Source organism: Colletotrichum spaethianum, assembly GCF_022836535.1.
Source record: "Colletotrichum spaethianum MAFF 239500 DNA, contig24, whole genome shotgun sequence".
Lineage (NCBI taxonomy): Eukaryota > Fungi > Ascomycota > Sordariomycetes > Glomerellales > Glomerellaceae > Colletotrichum > Colletotrichum spaethianum.
Window position 1 is genome coordinate 230,055 of NW_026054794.1, and position 20,419 is coordinate 250,473.

The window sequence follows — 20,419 nt, forward strand, 5'->3', positions numbered from 1 at the left end:
GGCCCATTTCTACAACGAACCCTCGACGGGCCGCTTTGCAGCTTTGAAACTAACACCAGAGGATGGGAGACCTGGCCGACTTGACCGGGTTGTTGCTGGCTCAGACGGTGGGGTTTCGGGAAAGGGCGCGATGACGCGAGCCACAAAACTCTCCTGGTTCCAGCTATTTGGGAACCGAGGAACGAGGGTCGACAACACTTCCTTGTCACGGAAACCACACCCTGGTGCTTGGGAGCGCCATGCCTGTCCATAGCGGCCACGTAGGTACTCGCTGCACTCTGCAACCTTTGCACCAACGGCTTCAGATGCATTGCATGGCGGACGGGTAGAAAAAGCAACGGGAGACACCATGAGACGACTGCACGTCGTTTTGTGCGGGCAACTAAACAACTCGCCCAGGATGTCATCACCCACCACCGTAACCATTCCTTGACGTCAGAACGAGAGACACGGAGAACTTGCTCGGCGTTTACACAACCTGTCCAAGCCAGCCACAGTCTCACCAAAAGCTGCAGGAGAGCATCCGCCTGGGTTCTTGCCATCACCGGTCGGGGGACACGGGTTGTCCAGCGGCTACCCCGAGGGTGACTAGGGGGTCTGGGAACAACTAGGACTTTAATTACCACAAGTCAGACAGCCCGGAAAGCAACTGTTCAAGCGTAACGGCGGTGCAATGTTGCGCAGCAGGCAACCAAGCAAAAAGATGCAGATGGCTTGCTGAGTGCAGTAGTCACGAGCCAAGCAGTCGAGGAACAGAGACTCAAAGCAGAGGCCATGATTCACACTTCGGCATCCACAACGAAGTATTCTTCCTATGCGTAAAGACCGAAGGAGTTACAAATTTAGAACACGTCTGCGAGGCGCCGGCGCAACGAAATCCTTCATGCCAGGGAGCGAGGCAATCGATTAGCCTGTTAGAGATGATGCACGTCAGAGGGGATCGTTCGGCCCATCTCTCCGTAACTTGATGCTGTGTGCAATCGATGCCAACATCTCAACCTGGACAAGCTCGAACAGGAGATCGTCTCCTCGCAATGACACACGCTCAGCTACGCAACTTGCGGTCGTTGACCGCATTCTCGTCTGCACGGGGGCGGACCGCGCATCTGCGTGTATTTCAAAGTCTTTTTACCCGATATGAAAGGAAACTAGGCCAGCTCCGCTCTCTCTCCCAACAGCTCTCCTGCTCCCCGTGCAAAGAGGGGGAAGAGATGAGTTGGCGGCCGATGAGGAGTCACTTTCAGTTCCGCCAGCAGGGAACCCTGGTCGACAAATACCCTGCTGGTTCTTCCCTCGTCACCTTCCTCTTGAACGGAACCGCGCTCTCGGGTTCCCCTAGGACGGGAGGCTGGGGCACAACCGTCTCCTTTATCGATGTCAGCCGTCCCCCCTACGACCCCTGTTCATGCTGATAGGAAACAGTTTGCCATGGCACTTTGATGTCAAAGATACTCAGCTGAGCCACCCTATTGTGGGATGACAAGCGGCGTTGCCCGCCGTCTACGATCCAATCATCCGACAACTCCATTTCCTTGGGAACCAGGTTAAATCGTTTCACCGGGGCACGCATGGAAAATGCTTCTAGAAGGCCCTGCTCTTGCGAAGGGCTTGCCATTTGAAAGGGCATGGAGCGCGTTGTCGGGCCCTTCGAGCCGACGAGGTCCCTACCCAGGCGGAATGGCGCGCCTGCACCGCTTTACTGCGGTCATGGGTACATGAATCGACTTTCCCTCATTGATCCTATCCATCATCTACCGACGATACGGTATTTGGACGTATTGCCGACGCCCAGCCCCCCACCCCCTCCCATGATTATTACCTTGCGCGCACAGATCGCGGACGGGACAGACAGCTTCACCCTCAGCTCGGGGACTCAGCACTCGTCCCCGTCCGACGCGCCACAACCATTTTCCTTCCGTGAGACGCGAGCGCCGAATCCCAGCTAGTGGCCGCTGGTCGACAAACTCGGGATGAAGATGAGCCTTTTCGACCCCGAATACAGAGTCGAGGGCCGGACGGTAACCGCAACAATCGATGTCCAACCGCGTTGTGCGACCTGAGCAGTCACTCCCCCTCCCCTCCAGCCCTTCCTTTCTAATGACATCCTCAGGAACGTAAGTCCTTTCATGTCTTCATCACCTTGGGAGATCTCTCATGTCTCTCGGGCTAGGTCTGGGCGGTTTGCACTTTGTGAGGAATTACGGATGCTGGATTGGTGTGCTACCCCTGAGCCGGATGGGCGCGGGTGACAAGGTCAAGTGGGAAATCCTTGCCTGATTCAAAAAGGGGACCTTTTTCTCAGGTTGGCCGAAAAGGGCTTTTTGCATGCGTCTCTTCCAACCTCCCGAGAAGAAAGTAGAAAAATAAAGGATGAAAAAACCAGACGACTGCGGTACGTCCTCACCCCCTCCCTTCCCATTGCTGAGCCCAGGCCCCCCCCTATTCTTTGCTTTTCTTCTGCCTTCGTTAGGACATTCCGCTTTTCCCTTCCCCTCCGCGCACGCCGGCGCGCGGGTCTGCACCTCACGGACCCGCAACGTTTCTTTTGTGTCTTCCTTCGTCATGTCTTCTGCATATCGTGTCGTGTCTCTTCCTCAGACTCTCCTCGTCTCTGCCTGCCACTAGGGCCTCCCTATCTCATTCTGCCAAGCCAGTGAATCGGTGACGCGGCATGCAACACATGGCCTGAGAAACGCCACCAACACCTATGCAATGATGCCATGTTCGTCCTGACGCGCAGCGGGCCAACTATTCTAGACAAGACTCGATGATGGACCAAACAAAACTCCCGCTTCCCAATTCATCCTTGGCAAAATGTCCACTGGCCGGAGGAAAATAAAGGAGGGGGAAGGGGAGGGAGAACACCACACACACACACCCTCTTTCTCCCTCTCCGCTTCCCTTGCATGCGCGGCGGGCGGAGTGAAAATCCTCCAACCGATAATCCAGCTTCCCAACTCTTATTGAGCTCTGTGACGCCCCGTATGTTTTGCTCGATGCAAGCCGAGTGGATCACCAGCAGGTGAAAACCGGGTTCCTGGCTTTCACCGGCTCTAGCCTCTCCACAATAACCTTGCGTTGGTTCCCCTCCATCCCCTCGGCGGCCGCATAGCCCAGGTCGCCCTCCTCGACGTCGTCCTCGTCGTATTCCAGGCTTGGGTGGGACCCGTAGAGGTGTTGGGCGATGCTGTTGCTGTTGCGCCGCCCGGCGGCCGTCGCGAACGAGTAGCGACGTTGTTGCTGAGTCTGTTGACGGGCAGGAGAGTACATGTTGAGAGCCCGCGGCCCGTGATAACTTTCTCTGTGACTTTGTCCCGAGAACCTGGGCCGCTGCACTGTTGGATCCTTAGCCAACGGTGCCGACGACGCCAGGATACCCGAGCCGTTCATTGACGTCTCGTCTGGTGATTGAGCGCCCTCTCCCGTCGGGCTCAACGCCAGCTCAAACCTACCCGGATGAGGCATGTCAGCCGGGGGGCTGGCGAAGCCAAGCAGGTCCTCGTCCAGGCGGAGTGGCGGTGTAGTAGACGCGTTCGCATCGCCTATGTCGCCCTCGTCAATGGACCGCCGCAACTCTGCTTCGTGACGCATCATCTCGGCGGATGTCACCCGCATGGGAACTGCGACCGGTACCTCAACCAGATCGTCCCAGACGCAGACCTTGGCACGACGTGTGAGTTCCAGGGGACCGTGGTCGGGCGTCTTGAGCGTCTCTACAACGTTCCACGCCTGTCCCTTCATAACGGCGATCTGCCGAGCAAACATCTTTTCCTGGAAGTCAGGGTCTAGTTGGAAGACTTTCCGCAACGCTAACTGTGTTTGGCTCCACCAATGCGTCGATGTCAAAAGAGGGAGGAAATGATCCCGCGTCTTCTGCGAGAACGGTCGCCCGATCAAGTCCACGGGCAAGAATAGCCAGCCGAATGGGAAGCTATATAGAAAGACGGTTAGCTCAATTGTTAAAACGCATCCGTGTTCTCGTCCGTCGAGCTGGAGGACGAGGGGATTTGTGGATTTATCATACCTTCGCCATGCATCTGGGTGTTTCCAGGGCCAGGAGAGTGAGTTGTCAATAGCGCCGATCGTGATCTTAGGATCCCTTGTGCTCGGTAAAGGGCTCGATGCCTTCATGGGCTGCTGAGTTTTGTAGGGGTAGGAGGAGCGGCTTTCTGCTGCTGGTCGCTGGTTCAGGTCTACGGGGCGCGGCCCGTCCTCTTCGGATGGGCCTGTCTCCATGTTCATCTGGAGCGGCTCTGAGGCGATCGATACTTGCTGGGTGCTCCAGTCCACCTTGATCATCCAGTTGTCTAGGCCGCGATCAGTGTTCCGCATAATGTAGTCTAGGATAACCAGCTTCTCCAGTTCTTCGCGGAACGACTGCTTCAGTGAATCGGTCCACACGAAGTTGTCTGGACCAGGAGGCAGGCTTTCTTGTCTGCTATCATCGTCGCTCTCGACATCATCCAGAGCTGCGGCGCTGCTAGGCCGACAGTTATCTGCCCATCTCCTCCTACGTTTGCGGTGCGGGTCGTTAGCTCTGAACCCGGACCAATACTGGTCCGGCCAAGGGTGTTCTCTCAGAAACACATTGGCGTCCTTGAAACCTTTGAGGAAGACCTGGAAACTCCCTGGCTTCTCGGGGAGCGGTTTTTGCTTTCTGTAGAAGTTGCGTCGATCCCAGAATGGATAATGAAAGGATTTAGAGGACAACCATACAACGTCCGTGTAGGGCACCATGTGAGTGCGAAGTTGGCAATCCAGCGTATATGCAGCCGCTTCACTGACATATGACAGGTTGGGAATAAGGCTATGGCACGGTCAGCAAGTGGGACACTACGGGGTACCAACGTTCGGGTAACTTACCATGCTCGTCCAAAGCAGCAAGGGAATAGGTTTCGATGAATCCACTTGTTCCACTTGGGGTTACCAGCGGCATATGGCTCTTCGTCCTTGGGCTTGAAAACGCCCACAACCTTTCCTTCTGTATTGCGAGCAAAGTAGCTGCCGGAGCTTCCCTGGGAGATCATACGTGGGTGTGTGCCTTGCAGGATGGCCTGCTTGACGCTGCGCAGAATATCTTCGAACTGGGATTTGGTCATAACGTCTTGTACCACAGCCAAGCCCTCAGGGGTGATGGGCCGCACACCCTCCGGTGCTTGGAACACTGAATGATGGATCTCGAGATGTTCGTCCTCGCCGGTCTTACCACGGCCCCTGGTTCGTTTGAACCGGCTAGCAATCTCGTCTGCCCATCGTTCCAGCCTGGCATTGATGGCCTTGATGTCCACACCGGAGTTGCTACCACCACGACGGCGGTTCCTAGGTCTAGAAGGGCCAATGTTTATAGGCTTCGGGGTCGTCATGCCCGAGCGGGGGCGCGGTTGGGAGATGGGCGCGAAGCGAGGGGCGGAGGCCGGCTGGAGAGAGGCGTATGACTGGGTAAGGGGATCATCATCTTCGGAGTCGGAGGAGAGGGCATCGGCCTGAGCGAGACGCTCGTAGCCAGTCGTTGGGGGCCGGGAGCGAGGCATCGTGACCGGACGGAGGGATAGAAGTCTCGAGGGTGAGAGAAGCGAGGCAATTATCGGGCGAAGGAAGGTCTAGAAGGCAGAGCCATGAGGTGAGAATGATCGTGGTTGCGGCAAGGTTCAAAATCGGGAAGCTGTGAAAGAAGATTTTCGTACTGTATCTCCGTTGTGATGCGATAGTCAACCGAAACCAGGGAATGCGGAAGCCTGGCCTGAGGATGTAAGGAGCCACGAAGTTTGTAGAAAGAACGGAGATACAAGGGAGGGAAAATAAAATAGTAGTGTTACAAAAAACAACAAGTGGCTTGAAGGCGGGCAGCATGCAGCAAGTCGGCGATGAATCAGAAACGGGGTGCCAGGGCGACAGGCAGTGGTTGTGGTTGTGGTTGTGTACAGTAGGAAGCACCTTCTCCGCGAGTCGCGTCGACGAACATGTGTCGTTGGGAATCCGTGGTTTCGGCGGACCGCGATGCTGTCATTGGGGTGCAAGCGACGCTGCTGTCATCCTGGTACACTTTCCGGTACCTTGCTCAAAGCACCTCCACGGTAGCCTGGTCTGGCCACAGCGGTTGTACCTCAGTAAGGTGACTTCAATGGTGCAGGCTGGGCCTTCCAGGCACGGACCGGACGCCGCGTTTACCCGACTGGCTGACTGCCTTACCTAAAGCAAGGCAAGGTACCTCTGTACCTTTGCAGATTCCAGCGCTGTGCCCGTGCTGTGTCTGCTCGCTGTGACTGGACACTTCATGGACGATAGACGATAAGGAGGACCGATAAGGCACTTGCAGGAAAGAGTCCGTACTCGACAATCGTAACTCGTACCTTGCTTCAAGTTGCACGAAACGATCCTGATTTTCTACCCTGTTGTTGCCGGTTCTGGCACTTGACAAGATCGTTGGCAAAGCTCCGGGCCAACAGGTACTGGAGCATAACCTCGGATACGGGAACGGCGATATCACTGTCTGTCGATTGAAAAGTGGCCTAGTGGCGGCAGCTTCGGACGCCAGCCTACCGACTTACCGCAAGGCTTAAGACAATGTACGTGATGTTCCAAGATGCTGCTGTGTTCGATGGAGGACAAGAGGTGCCGAGGCAAGATGGCATATCATGTATTTGGAACACTTCAATGAAAGGAAGGAATCACTTAGCTAGCATTGGCAACATGGCATTCCAGCCGGCACGAATTTCCATCTGCAACGGCGGCGCAAATGGGCCGGAGCCAAAGCACAAGTCGCCTCGGCTGCCTCTACCTACCTTGTCTTCTCCCCCTCAGTCGAATGAGATGCCACAGTTATCACCCCAGAATCCCCCAAACTCTCGGGTCGCAGTCGTGGGCCCCACCCACACCGCACGACGTCGTTCCAGTCTCTTCCGCCCGCAAACTGGTGCGATTCATCAGCCGACCTATCGATGAATGCCTTCTTACCTGATCGTCCCTGCGAAGGTTCCGTTTTCATAATACAGGCCAATCTCCTGTCACGCTCGCCCTCTGATCTCGGAGCATCTGTGCCAACATACAATTTTAGGAGCGGTCGTGTGGCCCCCTTGCAGAGTGACAGGCCCGTCATGATCGTTTGCGGCTTGGGCGACCGAGCGGCCATCCTGGCCCCTAACCCGGATGATCTTCCCACCTCAAACCTCTCCGGCGTATTGCGAGATCCCGATCAGCTTTAACTCTCTGCCGCGCCCGCCAATCCTGTTCGGCGGCCTCGTGCTATGTTTCCCCTCTTCGTCCTTTGGCCGTTTCATTGATGTCCTTTTTATTATCACTTCACCCGCTCCACCTTCCGCTACCGTTCCTACTCGCACATCACTCATTCCTACCATTGGGCGTGTTATCCATCAAGAGCTCCACATCCCAGTCTTACCCAACTTTGACTATATTGCATGCCAATCCGGACCATGGCTGCTCAGTATGAGACTTCCGTTGAGTTTAGAGAAGTAACGCCGCGGACCTTCTCACCCGATCCAGCAGACACTCACCGCGGCCGCAAGAGAGACCGCAGCCTCACGAGATGTGACCTGGAAGCCACGCACTATGGCGGCACCGGCGAATCCAGCACGCTTCGGGGCCGACCCCGCCGACGATCTACTTCGCCGGTGGCACTATCATCGAGAACTTCTTCACGAGCCATTCCGAGCACCTCTGTGTCTCCGATGAGGAAGCGTCTTCTCCGCGTCGTTCTCTTCGACCGGCGACGAAGCCAGAGCCCCTCCCGATCCCGGTCTCCCAATCACCAGCAGGCCCCGCGCCGGCGCCGGCATCGAACACGGAGCCGGAGCCGGACCCATACCAAAGACATGTATCAGGCCACTGATCAGCTGCCTCGGCCCCGTCAAGAGCAGCTGTACAAGCAAGCGAGCAAATCTGCCCAAGAGTGATAACGGGTGTGAGGGGGAGTAAACGCGTGAGCAAGGGACTAGAAACTTGGGGTGGAAAATAAGAATGAGGCGGCAACAGTCGAATACGCTGCTCACATGGCATTGTGCGGTGTGCATAATAAAAGCAGGGAATTTCGACATCCCGCTGCTAGTCGAATGGACCCAGGACCATAACCACGCTGATGAGATTCAGCCACAACGGCCGCGTCTCGGACAGCTCAGATCAACACAAGACAGATATCAAGACATCCGGGGTCACGGTGAGATCGATCCGGTTGGGTAGAGTGGATGGGTGTGTGAGTCCAAAACGGATCGCTAATCTGAGTGGCCGCGAGGGAAAGACGTCCTAAATTGGCTTATCGTCGAGATGGTGGGCAAGGCTTGGAGTAGTCGGGCCAAACACGAAGCCTAAGGTAGAACGGACCAGGTATTCGGGCTCAACTGGCGAGGCGTCGCCATCAGATGGATGGAATGGAAATGTGGCACAGGTATTCGTTCCTGCTCTCCAGGACGTAGAGGGGTTGACGATGGATACGAGCATTGTCAGGCTTGTCAAACCGGCGGACCCGGGTTGCACTCTCCTAGAGTTTGAAAGCAGATTATGACTGATTTGGGGGGGAAACATGATGATACAAGTAATGAGAAAAAAATTGCTTGGTCAAGTGATCACACACCCTTTCACAGGCTGCCTTTCGAGCCAACTCGCAGCCAACTACACCAAATTGATGGTGTAAGAGAGAGTGGGATGGTCTGGGCCGAGATGGGTAGGAGTGGGGCGCAAGGGCCAGGCTCAGTTTGAAATGGGTGGCCACGTGAGGGTGCGAACTTTCCAGGTAGCTAATCGGAAATCGGGAATCAACGGGTCTCCACTGCAGGTGCCCCGCTGCGAGAGGCGGAGGAGTGACCTCAGCTGCAAGAAGGCTGCAGCCAGATGCACCGCATTCCATGTGCCGCGCCTACCTCTTCACATTTTCCGCCTTCCCACGCTACAGGCTTCACTTCCGACAACCAGTCTTTTACTACACGGTCTGCGCTTGCCTGGGGTGTGTCTTGCCTCTTGTTTCTTTTTTTCTTCTTCTTCTTTTGCCTGGCGCTGGAACTGCAAATAAGTTCTTCATCACTACCTTACCACCTCACTCACACCCCCCTTCCGAGACAAGGACAATGACATGGGACAATCAGCACTTTGAACAGGCGTCGACTTGACTCGACCTTCGACCTCGTTCTCCTGCCCAACTTCGAGCGTCACCCATCTCATCCCACGGTGCATTTGTGGACTTTGGACCTTGATATTAGACCCAACTCATCTCACCACCCGTCTCTGGTCGCGACTCCCAATCTTTACTGTTTAGCAAGACTCACTGCCTGTGGCACAGTGGCTTCTGGGCTCCTCGCTTCTACCATATCTTGTCCATATCGTGGTCAAGTACCCACCTTCCACAACGTTGTTCACTGCCAGACGGATATCCAACATCTAGTTCGCATCCCTCGCGTTTGTGATGATCGCAACCACTCCTTTCGTATCGCTTATCTGAAGCCCATCACTTTGTATGCGACTTGCAGCGCTCTTTGAATAAGGGAACCGACGGCGAGCTGGCAGGAACAACGCTACCATGGCGTCGCCAAACGGCTCGAATGGTGAGTCCCCGCCCCCTCCTTGACCCGCGACAGTCCTTCTACCCCTCCAGCCGGAAGCCTCGACGACTCCTTCCCTTTGCGCTTCTTCTAGAACCGCGAAACCTCCCAGAAAATGGTATTCGCGAAAGGTCTCTAACCGTTTTCCCAACAAAGGGCGAGCGAACTACGCGATCAACTCTCAGTCTCAGTCGTGGAATCCGCAGGCACTACTCAACCCTCGCGCATACGCATCTACTCCTGCTTCGAAGCGAAATTCCCCCAAACCCCAGTCTCTAGCGACACGATCTGCGCCAGGAAACCAAAGCAGCAGCGACAACAACAATAACAGCGCCTTCGTCTTTCAATTCGCGAGCCCGAATGACACCCCGAGCGAGTCGTTAACACCCAGTATGGCTTCAGGCGCGTCGACTCCCGGCCGCGACGGCCGTGTTTCGCCCTACGGGATGGGCAACATGATTGAGCGAATGAATGATGTCCAGGATCGCGCTTCAGCGCCTCAGCCCAAGCGCAGGAAGTACGACACACCCGAATCAGATGCCGACAACAAGAAGACGATGGGACCTGGTGGCAGCGGCATGCTGGGCGCCTACGTCAAGGAAAAGCAGGATGCAGGCAAGAAGGAGAACTCAAAGGTATCCACGCACACCGTGGATCTCACCGAGGGTGACGACGACGTGGTCATGGTTGAAGACCCCGCAACGGAGGAGGTTTGCTACGGCATGCTGACTGCCAACCTCGATTGCCACAAGGTGCCGTCTGCGAAGCCAGGAACACAAAGTATTTTTGGAGCGGATTTCATGCCCCCAGTCAAAATCGTCTTGAAGAGAATCATTGGCGACTCGACGAAGAAGATCCAGGCCTACGACTACACGCGCGATATCATTGGAAACGTGGACGCACACACCGCTGGGGCCCTTGTTCCCTTGCTGGACTCCAACGTGCGTCTCAGAACCGACTGTAAGATCCCCGCGCGTAGGAAGCAGGCGGATGAAGAGCCGGGCAAGGCCATCTCGAGGTCTTACCCCGTGGAGATGACTCTTTACGGCCAATACAGATTCGCGAAGGCTGTTGGCAAGCACTTTGAGCGAGCTAAAATCATTCTGCGTCACCCTAACAGGGTTGACAAGGGCGTCAGATACGAGAACGTTCATGCCGAGTCGAAGCCCGTGCCAGCCCCTGGTGCCAGGAACCTGGCCGGAGCCCTTGCTCAGTACAACAGTCACTCATCGTCGACCTACTACACCAACCCGACCCCTCGCACTGTTGAGGAGATTCGGTCGGACGTCATGGGCGTCTTTGACTCCATGGGGAAGACGGATGAGCTTCCTGAAATGGACCCATCGCCAATCATCACCACTGAACTGCTCAAGCATCAGAAGCAAGGCCTTTTCTTCATGGCAGCCAAAGAGAGGACTTCGAGCGCCGAGGAGAGAATCAAGGGCTCGATGTGGCAGCTCAAGATCAGCCCCACTGGCCAGAAGTCCTACTACAACGTCATCACGGGCCAGGCAGAACGACAGCTTCCCCCGGACACCCACGGTGGCCTGCTCGCTGACATGATGGGCCTGGGCAAGACACTCAGTGTCCTCTCGCTCATTGCCAGCTCTATGGACGAGGCTCAAGAATGGGCACGTCGCACGCCTGTTCAGCCCGAAATGCCACCCCAGAAGGCCGGGGGCAAAGCGACAGCCTCAAGCTCCTTGCCACTGACCGGCATTGCCATGAATGCCAAGGCAACGCTTCTTGTATGCCCCCTGAGTACCGTCACGAATTGGGAGGAGCAGATCAAGCAGCACATCGCACCAGGACAGTTGAGCTATTACATTTACCACGGCTCGAACAGGATCAAGGACGTTGAGAAGCTGGCCGAATTCGATTTGGTGATCACCACCTACGGCTCTGTCTCGAGCGAGCTGGGCGCTCGCAGCAAGCGGAAGTCTGGCAAATACCCGCTTGAGGAGATTGGGTGGTTCCGCATCGTTCTGGATGAGGCTCACATGATCCGCGAAGTGGCGACGTTACAGTTCAAGGCAATTGTTCGTCTGCAGGCTGCTCGCCGCTGGGCTGTTACCGGAACCCCCGTTCAAAATCGTCTTGAAGACTTGGCCGCCCTTCTGCAGTTCATCCGACTCAGACCCTTTGACGACCGAAACAAGTTCAACCGGTTCATCGTGGATCCATTCAAAGCCTGTGACACGGAAATTGTCCCCAAGCTCCGTGTTCTCGTGGATAGCGTTACACTTCGACGCCTGAAGGACAAGATCAATCTTCCCCCGCGTAGCGATCATGTCGTCAAGCTTGATTTCACTGCCGAAGAGCGTGAGGTTTACGACCTGTTCGAGAAGAATGCTCAAGACCGTGTCAAGGTCCTCGCCGGAAACGGTGTGCAACGGGCGTTGGGAGGTCATACGTATATCCACATTCTCCGATCGATCCTGCGGCTTCGCCTCCTCTGTGCCCATGGCAAGGACCTCTTGAACGAAGAAGACCTAGAGGCCTTGCAAGGCATGACAGCTGACATGGCTATTGACCTTGACAGCGACGACGAGGACAAGAAGCCCGGTTTGTCGGACCGAAAGGCATACGAAATGTTCGAGCTTATGCAAGAGACGAACACAGATGGGTGCAGCGTCTGCTCCAAGAAGTTGGGGTCCAACGACGACGCTAGCATCGAGTCGGAGGGACAAGAAGACATTCTCGGCTACATGACGCCCTGCTTTCATATCGTCTGCGGTGCCTGTATCAAGGCTTTCAAGGAACAAAGCAGACAGTTGCTCGCTCCAGGCGAGGCCACGGGGCCCTGCCCGATCTGTTCCACCGTTATCAAACCCGCCTACGTTGACATTCGTCGGTCCCGCGTCAAGGTCGAGCACGAGGGGCCTGCTAAGGACAAAACCTCCTCAAATGGCCGCAAGAGCTTCGGCAAGTACTCGGGACCCCACACCAAGACCAGAGCTTTGGTTGAGGACCTCCTCAAGTCGAAGGCTGACAGCGACGCGAACCCGCATGAGCCGCCGTACAAATCCGTTGTGTTCTCCACGTGGACCTCGCATCTCGATTTGATCCAAATGGCTCTTGACAATGTTGGCATCAAGTATGTCAGGCTTGATGGCAGCATGACGCGTGTCGCACGAACTCAGGCGATGGACAACTTTCGTGAGGACAATTCAGTGCATGTCATCCTGGTGTCCATCACAGCTGGTGGTCTTGGCCTCAATTTGACTGCAGGCAGCAACGTCTATGTTATGGAGCCCCAATACAACCCCGCAGCAGAGGCTCAAGCCATCGACCGAGTTCATCGTCTGGGCCAGAAGCGACCCGTCCGCACAGTCCGCTACATCATGCGAAACAGCTTCGAGGAGAAGATGCTCGAGCTACAGGAGAAGAAGAACAAGCTGGCGAGTCTCAGCATGGATAGGAAGGATAGGGTCTTTGACAAGAGCGAGGCGGCCCGGCAGAGGCTGCAGGACCTCCGAAGCCTGTTCAAATGAAATTCCAAGGAAATCACTCGACAGTGTCAAGGGCCGGCTTATCTGCATTGCGCAAGCATAGCACCGAGGCGTTTGGGAGTACACAGGAAGCAAGCATATTGGGAAAGGGTTGGCGTGCGGCAATTTGGCCTCAACAGGACTTTTTTTTTCTCTTCTTCTTTTCATGTCAGTTGCCACCTGTGATTGAGTCGGTGCGAATCTCATTCGCTCGAACCACTCAGGTGGCTAGCCGGCTGCATTGTTGGTGTAGGGAGGGGGAGGCATCATCACTTTTCCACACGTCCCAGGACGTAACGATACCAGGCCGATTCAGCATCTTCTATCTCATTGACGCGAGTGGTAAGCATGAGTTTGGTTGAGGATGGGGTTGGGAGGCAATCTTTGATTGTTTCTGTCTATCGGTACGCGAGTGTACGACACTAGATTCGCATCGGACTTACCCAGGCAGTTGGGGAGTCTCACGATAAGGGCGGCAAGCAGTTTTTTTTTGGACTGGAGGAGGGGAAGTACCTTTCGTTGCGATCAAGAGTTGATAGTTCCGAGCGGCCACAATGCCACTTTGCACATAACATCGGTCTGCTCATCACATGCTTTTCCCAGGCCACGCAAACTCACGGTGATTGTCCTATCTCGACCCCCCGGTCGCAACGATTGGGCGGGCACAATCGTCATCCAAGGCGAACGTCTGGCACCCCGCGATGCTTTACGTAGTATGACGGGACTGTCGACAAAGTGTTGATGTCGTTGCAAGGCATGGCTGGGGGGCGGCCATGGACCACCCCTGCTCCGGTGCGAGTTGACTACGACCGCATCCAGGCCGCTAGGCGACGGAGGAGCGTACGTCCAATTGTCCAGTGTGCATGTTGTAGCCGTTTTGCATGAAAGTTTGGGTGTGTAAGTGCGTGTCACTATATTGTGGAGGGCCCAGGTGTACGACGGGTGAGCCGACCCAAGCGTTGTGTGTGTAGTTGAACCCCCAGGATTTGTGGTTTTGTTTTGGTTTTTTTGTTGAGAAGTAGCTGTGTGTGTCTGTTTGTTAGGTAGTCGGGGAGAAGAATACCAACGCAGGTGGCCCTTCCACGAACACCACCACCACCCCCCCGGGTGGGTGAGACACTTGGGCCGTAGAGTTGTCTGTCCAGCGGCCGAGCCGTTCGTCCGCGTCTCCGCCCCAACCCAACACTGAATGATGCACCTTCTCGTCTGGTCGGCCTGTCACCCCCATCCCCCACAGCAGCGCCAGCCGCCGGCCAAGTGCTTCTGCGGAGTCACCCTCTGTAACCCCCCCCCCCCTTGGCTGTAACCCTCTCCCGCACGCGGCATATGCCAAGGTGGCGGGAGGAGGCTCAACGCTAAGCGACGTGCTGGTAGAGTTGAGGTGGTAGCTCGACGACGTCAAGGGGGAGGGAAAGCATGTGATTGTGTTTGCGAGAAACCTGGTTAGAGATGGCAGCGGGGTGGTCCGTCCATGGCTGGATCATGTAGTGGAATAGTATGGTCAACTGTTTGGCTCTTTGATGTGTCTCGCGGCTCGAAGCCGCAAGTCTCGTGAGATGAAGATATCAAGTTATATGAAACCAAACTAATATAATCAACGTGATGGGCCGACTGGTTCCTTCGCTCTTATACATATATGTTCACTAGTGTCACTGTTTTCTGAAAATTGACCACTTGATTGGTATCACAGGAAAAAGCAACAAATTCTTTTCAGGTCCAAGTGAACGTTGTTTGTAATTTCATTCTAGCCTGCTGATCGGGCATTCCCATTTTTCTAGTCTAAACAGTTCTCATTACTGTGAAGGTGAACGCCCACTGCAATGCCTAACCCCGCAAACGCCTTAACAATATCCCATAGTTGTGAGGTTGGCAGTTGCTCTCACTCTCAGACAAGCTGAAGTGGCGAAGAAGCGTCAATAGCAACGACTTCTACAAGCCCTAGTGAGGGCAGTTCCGACCAATCAAGCCGCGTAGGGCCGACTGCGTTGGAATGCCCCTCAGAAGTGAAAGTCTGACACTCCCGCATCTTCCGCCCCATCTGGATGTGTTCGATTCAAAACAAGCCTCCCAGTTGTCATTAAAATTGTCCAGTCCATCTTCTCATTCATGCAGCGTCGGCGCTGGCGGCAGGCATCGACACGCGGGTGAGCTGGTCACCAGCACGGACGATACGCTGACCACTAGAGTCGGTGACGTAGGTCATGTCCTTGTTCTCGTACTGGGCACGCTTCCAAATTTCGACCTCACAGCCGCCGCGGAGAACACCAACGCGCATGGTGGAAAGAAGGTTGTGGGCGGCGTTTGAGTGGAGGTAGACACCACCGTTGAAGATTGCAGTAGCGTCCTTGCCCACAGCGGAAGAGATAAGAGCCTTGCCACCCGGGTGCTCCTTGATGAAGTCAGTCACGTCGTGGATAACACCGGCAATGGCAACAAGTCCCCTGCCATTCTTGGCCTGCGACACGAAGTCATCCCAGTCGATGACGGGGAGCTGCTCCAAGGGAACACCCCAGTCAAGTCTGGCGCGCTTCTGGTCAAGCTTCTTCTGGAGCTGCTGAACACGACCCTTCTCGATCTCGTTCTGGCGGAACTGCTTCAGGTCGGATGCGAGACCGAGCTGCTTCCAGGTCCAGATGCACCACTTCGTGGGGTCGTACTGCCACCACTGGATAGCGTTGCGGTAGTCGGAGGGGAACTCGTGGTGGAAGTTGTGGTATCCCTCACCAAGAGTGACGAGAGCGGTGATGACGTGGTCACGAGGTGAGTTGCGGTCGTCAAAGGGCTGATCACCGAGCCAGTGGGCCAAAGAGTTGACGCAGAAAGTGGCCTGCTGAACGACGAAGATGCGGAGGATACCACCGTAGACGTAGCCGCCAAGCCAGTCACCCCAGCCGAGACCACAGACGAGGGTAGGGAAGATAACACCCATGGCGATGACACACTTGATGAAGTGGACGTGCTGCCACATGACGACGGGGTCCTCGTTGAGGTCGGAGATATCGGTGCGGCCCATACGCTTGGGGTCCTGCTTCAAAACCATCCAGCCGATGTGGCTGTAGAGGAGGCCCTTGCGAACGGAGTAAGGGTCCTTGTCGGTATCGGTGTATCGGTGGTGGGCGCGGTGGCCGTGAGACCACCATCGGATGGAGCCTTCGACGGCGCCGGCGCCAACAGCAGCGAGGTAAATTCTGAGGGGAAGGCTAGCCTTGTAGGAGCGATGAGCCCAAAGACGATGGTAACCTAATTGCGTGTAAGTACATCAAGCAATCCTGTTTCAACAATAAGATTCACAACTTACCAGCAGTAATGCCGAGACCGGTGTTGAAGTAGTAGACGACAGCGAAGACGGCCGTCTTCCATGTGAGAGGGATCCAGTAGGAGCAGATGAATCCAACCAAGGGGACGATCAGGATGAAGGTGGTGTTGAGCCAGTTAACGTGCTTGTGCCAGTTGGCCAAAGTGACAGGCTGGGTCGAACTGTTGGACATGTTAGTTTCCGACCTGCTTGGTCTAGTAGGGTCGGCGGAATACGCACATGTGAGGCTTCTTGCTGTCGTAGACCTTGGCCGCACGCACGGGAACGTAGTCAGCAGTGCCATCGGGGAAGCTCTCGGCCTGCTTGACCGACGCGGCGGAGGACGAAGTCGTCGCCGACATGTTGAAGGATGAGCCAACAGGCTACGGTCGAGAGATCGGCGGTTCTTTTCGGAAAAGGAAGTACTCCGAGATGTCTGTACCAGAAGACAACTCCAACGATGCTTGTTGTCTTGGGTAGGAAGCAACGTCCACGATAGCAAGTACTGTCCGATGGCCGATTTGGGCTGTGGACTGTGGAGGAGATGGGAAGGTCTGAGGAACAGGCTCGCAAGGTGAGGAGGAGATGAAGAGTTATGAATTATATAAAGGGAAATGGATAGGTTTAGAGACCCCAGCAAGGAGGGACAGGTACGGAGGCCGGGGTACCTTTGGGCGAGGTGTCCGCCACCCACCAGCTTCAAAAATCCCAGCAAACGAGTGAGTGGGAAGGGTGGGATGGTGGTGGGGAGGGGGGTGGTCCTGTGAATCAGATCACTTAGTTCAGGACCCAGGACATGTCACAATCAACCGAAAAAATGCAAAGGCGGATGGGCTCCGTGGGCCTAAGGGCCGTGGGGTTGGACTTTGGCTTCACAATGTTGCAGGCTGGATGGAATGGGAGAGAGAGTGGGACCCTCGATCTGGGCCGGGATGTGCAGACGAGGAGAACGAGCAGAAGGACAGACCAGAGGGAGAGGAAAGAAGCTTCCTCCTTGCCGTACCGAAGTATAGGAAAGGTACAAGGACCCGCACAGAGAATCCGCGGCCTTGCCCCATTCCCGAGAAGTACCGGGCGACAACGCGTGTATCCGAACGACGGGAAAGAATTATGCTGAGCATGGCAAAAAGCAGGTTGGCAGGGCAGAAAGGGACGTGGAAAATGTACCTTCCTCGCCTATTCCAGCCGGGAAGGTACCAAGCGCATGATCCCTTGCAGTTTGTTCCAATAGGTGTTGTCAACCGGTCGTAATAGGAAGTGACCTTCTCCTTGCTTTGCATACATGACCAAGAAAAAACCGCCAATGCATAATCAGATGGTCTCCTTGAATAAGGCACTCTGTAGGTACTGCACCCAACAATCAAACACCAATCGGCAGGTGGCATCACAACATCTCTCGGCCCCTTCAGCATCTTGTGGAAACCATTCCTCCCTTTCCTCCGCCTGCCACTTCGTCTCCTCGGCTCTCCGTGCCTGGCCTGGCTGCAACCTTGCTGAGAACACCGCCATCTGCGTGTCAAGGTTGGGAGACGTATCTTTCTTCGTTGGGATGGCTAAAGACGGGCAGTTCAACTATCTACCTAGATCCCTCACAGGACCCTTTCTTCTAGGGACCAACAAACAGCGACCCAAATTCACTAATCTGGACGAGAGCAGGAAAACATACCACTAACAGCTCGACACTTGAGGATCAGAAGCAAAACCGGCGCCTGCCAACGCACAGCATCTTGTTGCACAGCCGAGGATAAGACGATTTACAGCCCCAGATCAGGTCACGTCTTCGTTGGCTGCTGTCACCCTCTGCTCCCTGGTCCCGCAGGCTTCTAGGATTTGCTAGTTTAGGCATTCTCTGTCTCTTGGGGGTGAGGTGGGAGGTTGTCAATCTGCAATGAATCACTGGTAAGCACGCACGAGATGGATGTGGTCCAAAGGAAAAAAAGTCCCGGCTCCCAACAACTTCCCCAACGCTTTTCACTATGACGGGCCGTTCATTGGCGGAGGCAGGGGGTGGCCCCTGCCATGTGGCCGCCGCTGGGGCGGGGCGGATGGGCGGCTGGAATTGATCTTGCCTGATCCGGACATGTATCCACACTCTACTTCCCACTTCCAGTGTCTCTAGGCCCGCGACTTCAGTGTCTCCAGGGCTGAAGAGTTGTCCAACTGGATTGATGTGTGGCATCCTCCTCGAGCCACCACGCGCCTGCGCTTGTCTGAGAGGAGCAGAAAGTCACGGCTCGCTTTCACCATGCCGACGCCGATTACCACGTCTGATAATCCCTTCTCGTTCTGATACTCTCCCCCAGATCTCCACGACGGTGGCGATGTTCTAGACATGTTGTCTACGGCGCTCGGCTTCTATGCGAGGAACAAGGCGACCGAAAGGCGTTTCGAGCCTTGTCGAGCGCCTCAAGACTTCGGCCTTCTCGCTAGCACGTTTTTTCCGGAACGTCTCTCTTGTCTCACTGCACCTCATGCAGTAACTTTGTACCTGCAGCTGCCTATCACACGCCCGACTTGGAGCAACCTGGACCATTTCCATCAACAGTTGCTTACCGCTCCTCGGGCGCCATCTGACTATGTGCATCTCCTCGAGCAGGGTGCAAGGGAGAGGTTGGGAGGCATCGGATTTGACTGAGACGACTCGTTGCTTGCAAGCTCCAATCTCGTTGTCTCGGTCCGATCAACCACTCCTTCCCTTCTCCAGACCCCGCTGGATCATGCGCCAAAATACACATGCCGAAGAAACAAAAAGGTGACGGTGAACCAACACCAGCGCAAGGTGAGTGATGCGTCAAAGGTGGCGGCGGTTCGTCCTCAACATGTGCCCCACTCGGAGCTCCATTGAATGACGGAGGTCTCACGTCGCCTCCGAGCTTTCCAGTGGTAAGGCTTCTTGAGGCCTCTCCACCAGCAGGGGGGCTTATCTCTCTTCCTTATCGCCGAGACGACCATCTCACGGAACTCGAAAACCACGCCAACTAGCCTCGTTCATTCCCGTCTGTGTCGCGATCGGTTGAAAGTCTCGGCCTGTGGTGAGAACACGTTGGTGGAGGCCACAGGTCACTTCGGGTTTGGTGTATGGGAAATTGTTCACCATTGCAGCCTCGGCATCTCCAGGTCTACCATCATCATGCGACGCCTCCGCAACCAACCTGGCCCTCGAATTCGCTTCCCCCGGTAACCTTTTTTAAAAGAGAGAAAGACGACATCCGCCATTCCCACTCTAGCATCCCGGCCCATCCCCAACAGAAACAGGACCCTGCCCCGCAATCCTCCGCTCCAGAGTTGCAGGACACGGCAGGGGTTACAGGTGTCTTTGCCTTCGCCATCTCGACCCGAGGTTGGCTCTGTGGCTGCCTGTCGCTTCACGCTCCGTGGTGGGCTTTTTTCCACCTTTCACATTCTAATGCATCCCTTCCTGTCGGTGGCGGAGGATCACGTGTTCCACAGCCAGCTAGAGATCGGGAGCTCGCGATTGGCCTTCGACAATCGCGAAGGCTCAAGATCGTTTCCCCCTTCATCTCCGACAGACTTCGCCATTCTAGAACTTTTCTATGCTAACCCGATTAAGTGAGGCGCTCCCTCTCACACTTGGCCGACGCCACACCCGACCCGCCCTGTCAATCCCCATCACTGGTTTTGTTTCTTCCCATCCAAACCTTTTTGCTGCTGGAAGCTTAGGAGCCAGAGCTCGCCGCACCTGACTTGAGGCGACCCAAGCTCCAAGCTTCCCGCCCCTCAAGCTATACAACTGCCGCGCTCTGGCTTTACAAGCTGCTGCACCTAGCTCCCTTCACTCATCCAGTCCAACCAAAAACCTGCCGAAATCGAAAAGAACGCGTGCCTGGTTGAGTTCGATCTATCCGTACCCCAGCTTCGCCTACATATGCATCGATTCCCATCAAACCGCCGCCAAGACGATGTCAAATCTTGTCTGGACCGCCTAGGTCGAGTCACATCTGCAGCAGATCCCGGGATCTAGGCGATATTTGGTCCTCACCGCTAGCACATTCCTTTCATCTACAACAGCCCTCGGTTGACATACCCTTCTCCTCCCTACCTTCGGGAACTCCGATCACCGTTGCTAC

At 55.5% G+C, this 20,419-nt stretch overlaps 6 protein-coding genes across 6 annotated transcripts; 2 read left to right on the top strand and 4 right to left on the bottom strand.

Annotated features, from left to right (window-relative positions):
• Positions 1 to 3,012: 3,012 nt before the first annotated feature.
• On the bottom strand, positions 3,013 to 3,765 carry ColSpa_08722 (phosphatidylinositol 4-kinase LSB6; the record flags this gene model as incomplete). Its single annotated transcript, XM_049274934.1, has 1 exon — positions 3,013 to 3,765. One exon carries the CDS (start codon positions 3,763 to 3,765, stop codon positions 3,013 to 3,015), a length of 753 nt encoding a protein of 250 aa, XP_049130891.1.
• Positions 3,766 to 3,959: 194 nt separating this feature from the next.
• On the bottom strand, positions 3,960 to 5,531 carry ColSpa_08723 (phosphatidylinositol 4-kinase lsb6; the record flags this gene model as incomplete). Its single annotated transcript, XM_049274935.1, has 3 exons — positions 3,960 to 3,990; positions 4,025 to 4,807; positions 4,909 to 5,531. The coding sequence occupies 3 exons, from the start codon at positions 5,529 to 5,531 to the stop codon at positions 3,960 to 3,962; spliced, it is 1,437 nt and encodes a 478-aa protein (XP_049130892.1).
• A 1,899-nt stretch (positions 5,532 to 7,430) lies between these two features.
• On the top strand, positions 7,431 to 7,910 carry ColSpa_08724 (uncharacterized protein; the record flags this gene model as incomplete). Its single annotated transcript, XM_049274936.1, has 1 exon — positions 7,431 to 7,910. The coding sequence occupies one exon, from the start codon at positions 7,431 to 7,433 to the stop codon at positions 7,908 to 7,910; it is 480 nt and encodes a 159-aa protein (XP_049130893.1).
• A 1,613-nt stretch (positions 7,911 to 9,523) lies between these two features.
• ColSpa_08725 (putative syntaxin-8B) lies at positions 9,524 to 13,039 on the top strand (the record flags this gene model as incomplete). The annotated part of the gene is made up of 2 exons (XM_049274937.1): positions 9,524 to 9,548; positions 9,702 to 13,039. 2 exons carry the CDS (start codon positions 9,524 to 9,526, stop codon positions 13,037 to 13,039), a joined length of 3,363 nt encoding a protein of 1,120 aa, XP_049130894.1.
• A 2,101-nt stretch (positions 13,040 to 15,140) lies between these two features.
• ColSpa_08726 (acyl-CoA desaturase) lies at positions 15,141 to 16,693 on the bottom strand (the record flags this gene model as incomplete). Its single annotated transcript, XM_049274938.1, has 3 exons — positions 15,141 to 16,276; positions 16,335 to 16,513; positions 16,572 to 16,693. The coding sequence occupies 3 exons, from the start codon at positions 16,691 to 16,693 to the stop codon at positions 15,141 to 15,143; spliced, it is 1,437 nt and encodes a 478-aa protein (XP_049130895.1).
• A 1,753-nt stretch (positions 16,694 to 18,446) lies between these two features.
• Positions 18,447 to 18,665, bottom strand: ColSpa_08727 (uncharacterized protein; the record flags this gene model as incomplete). Its single annotated transcript, XM_049274939.1, has 1 exon — positions 18,447 to 18,665. The coding sequence occupies one exon, from the start codon at positions 18,663 to 18,665 to the stop codon at positions 18,447 to 18,449; it is 219 nt and encodes a 72-aa protein (XP_049130896.1).
• Between the last annotated feature and the right edge of the window lie 1,754 nt (positions 18,666 to 20,419).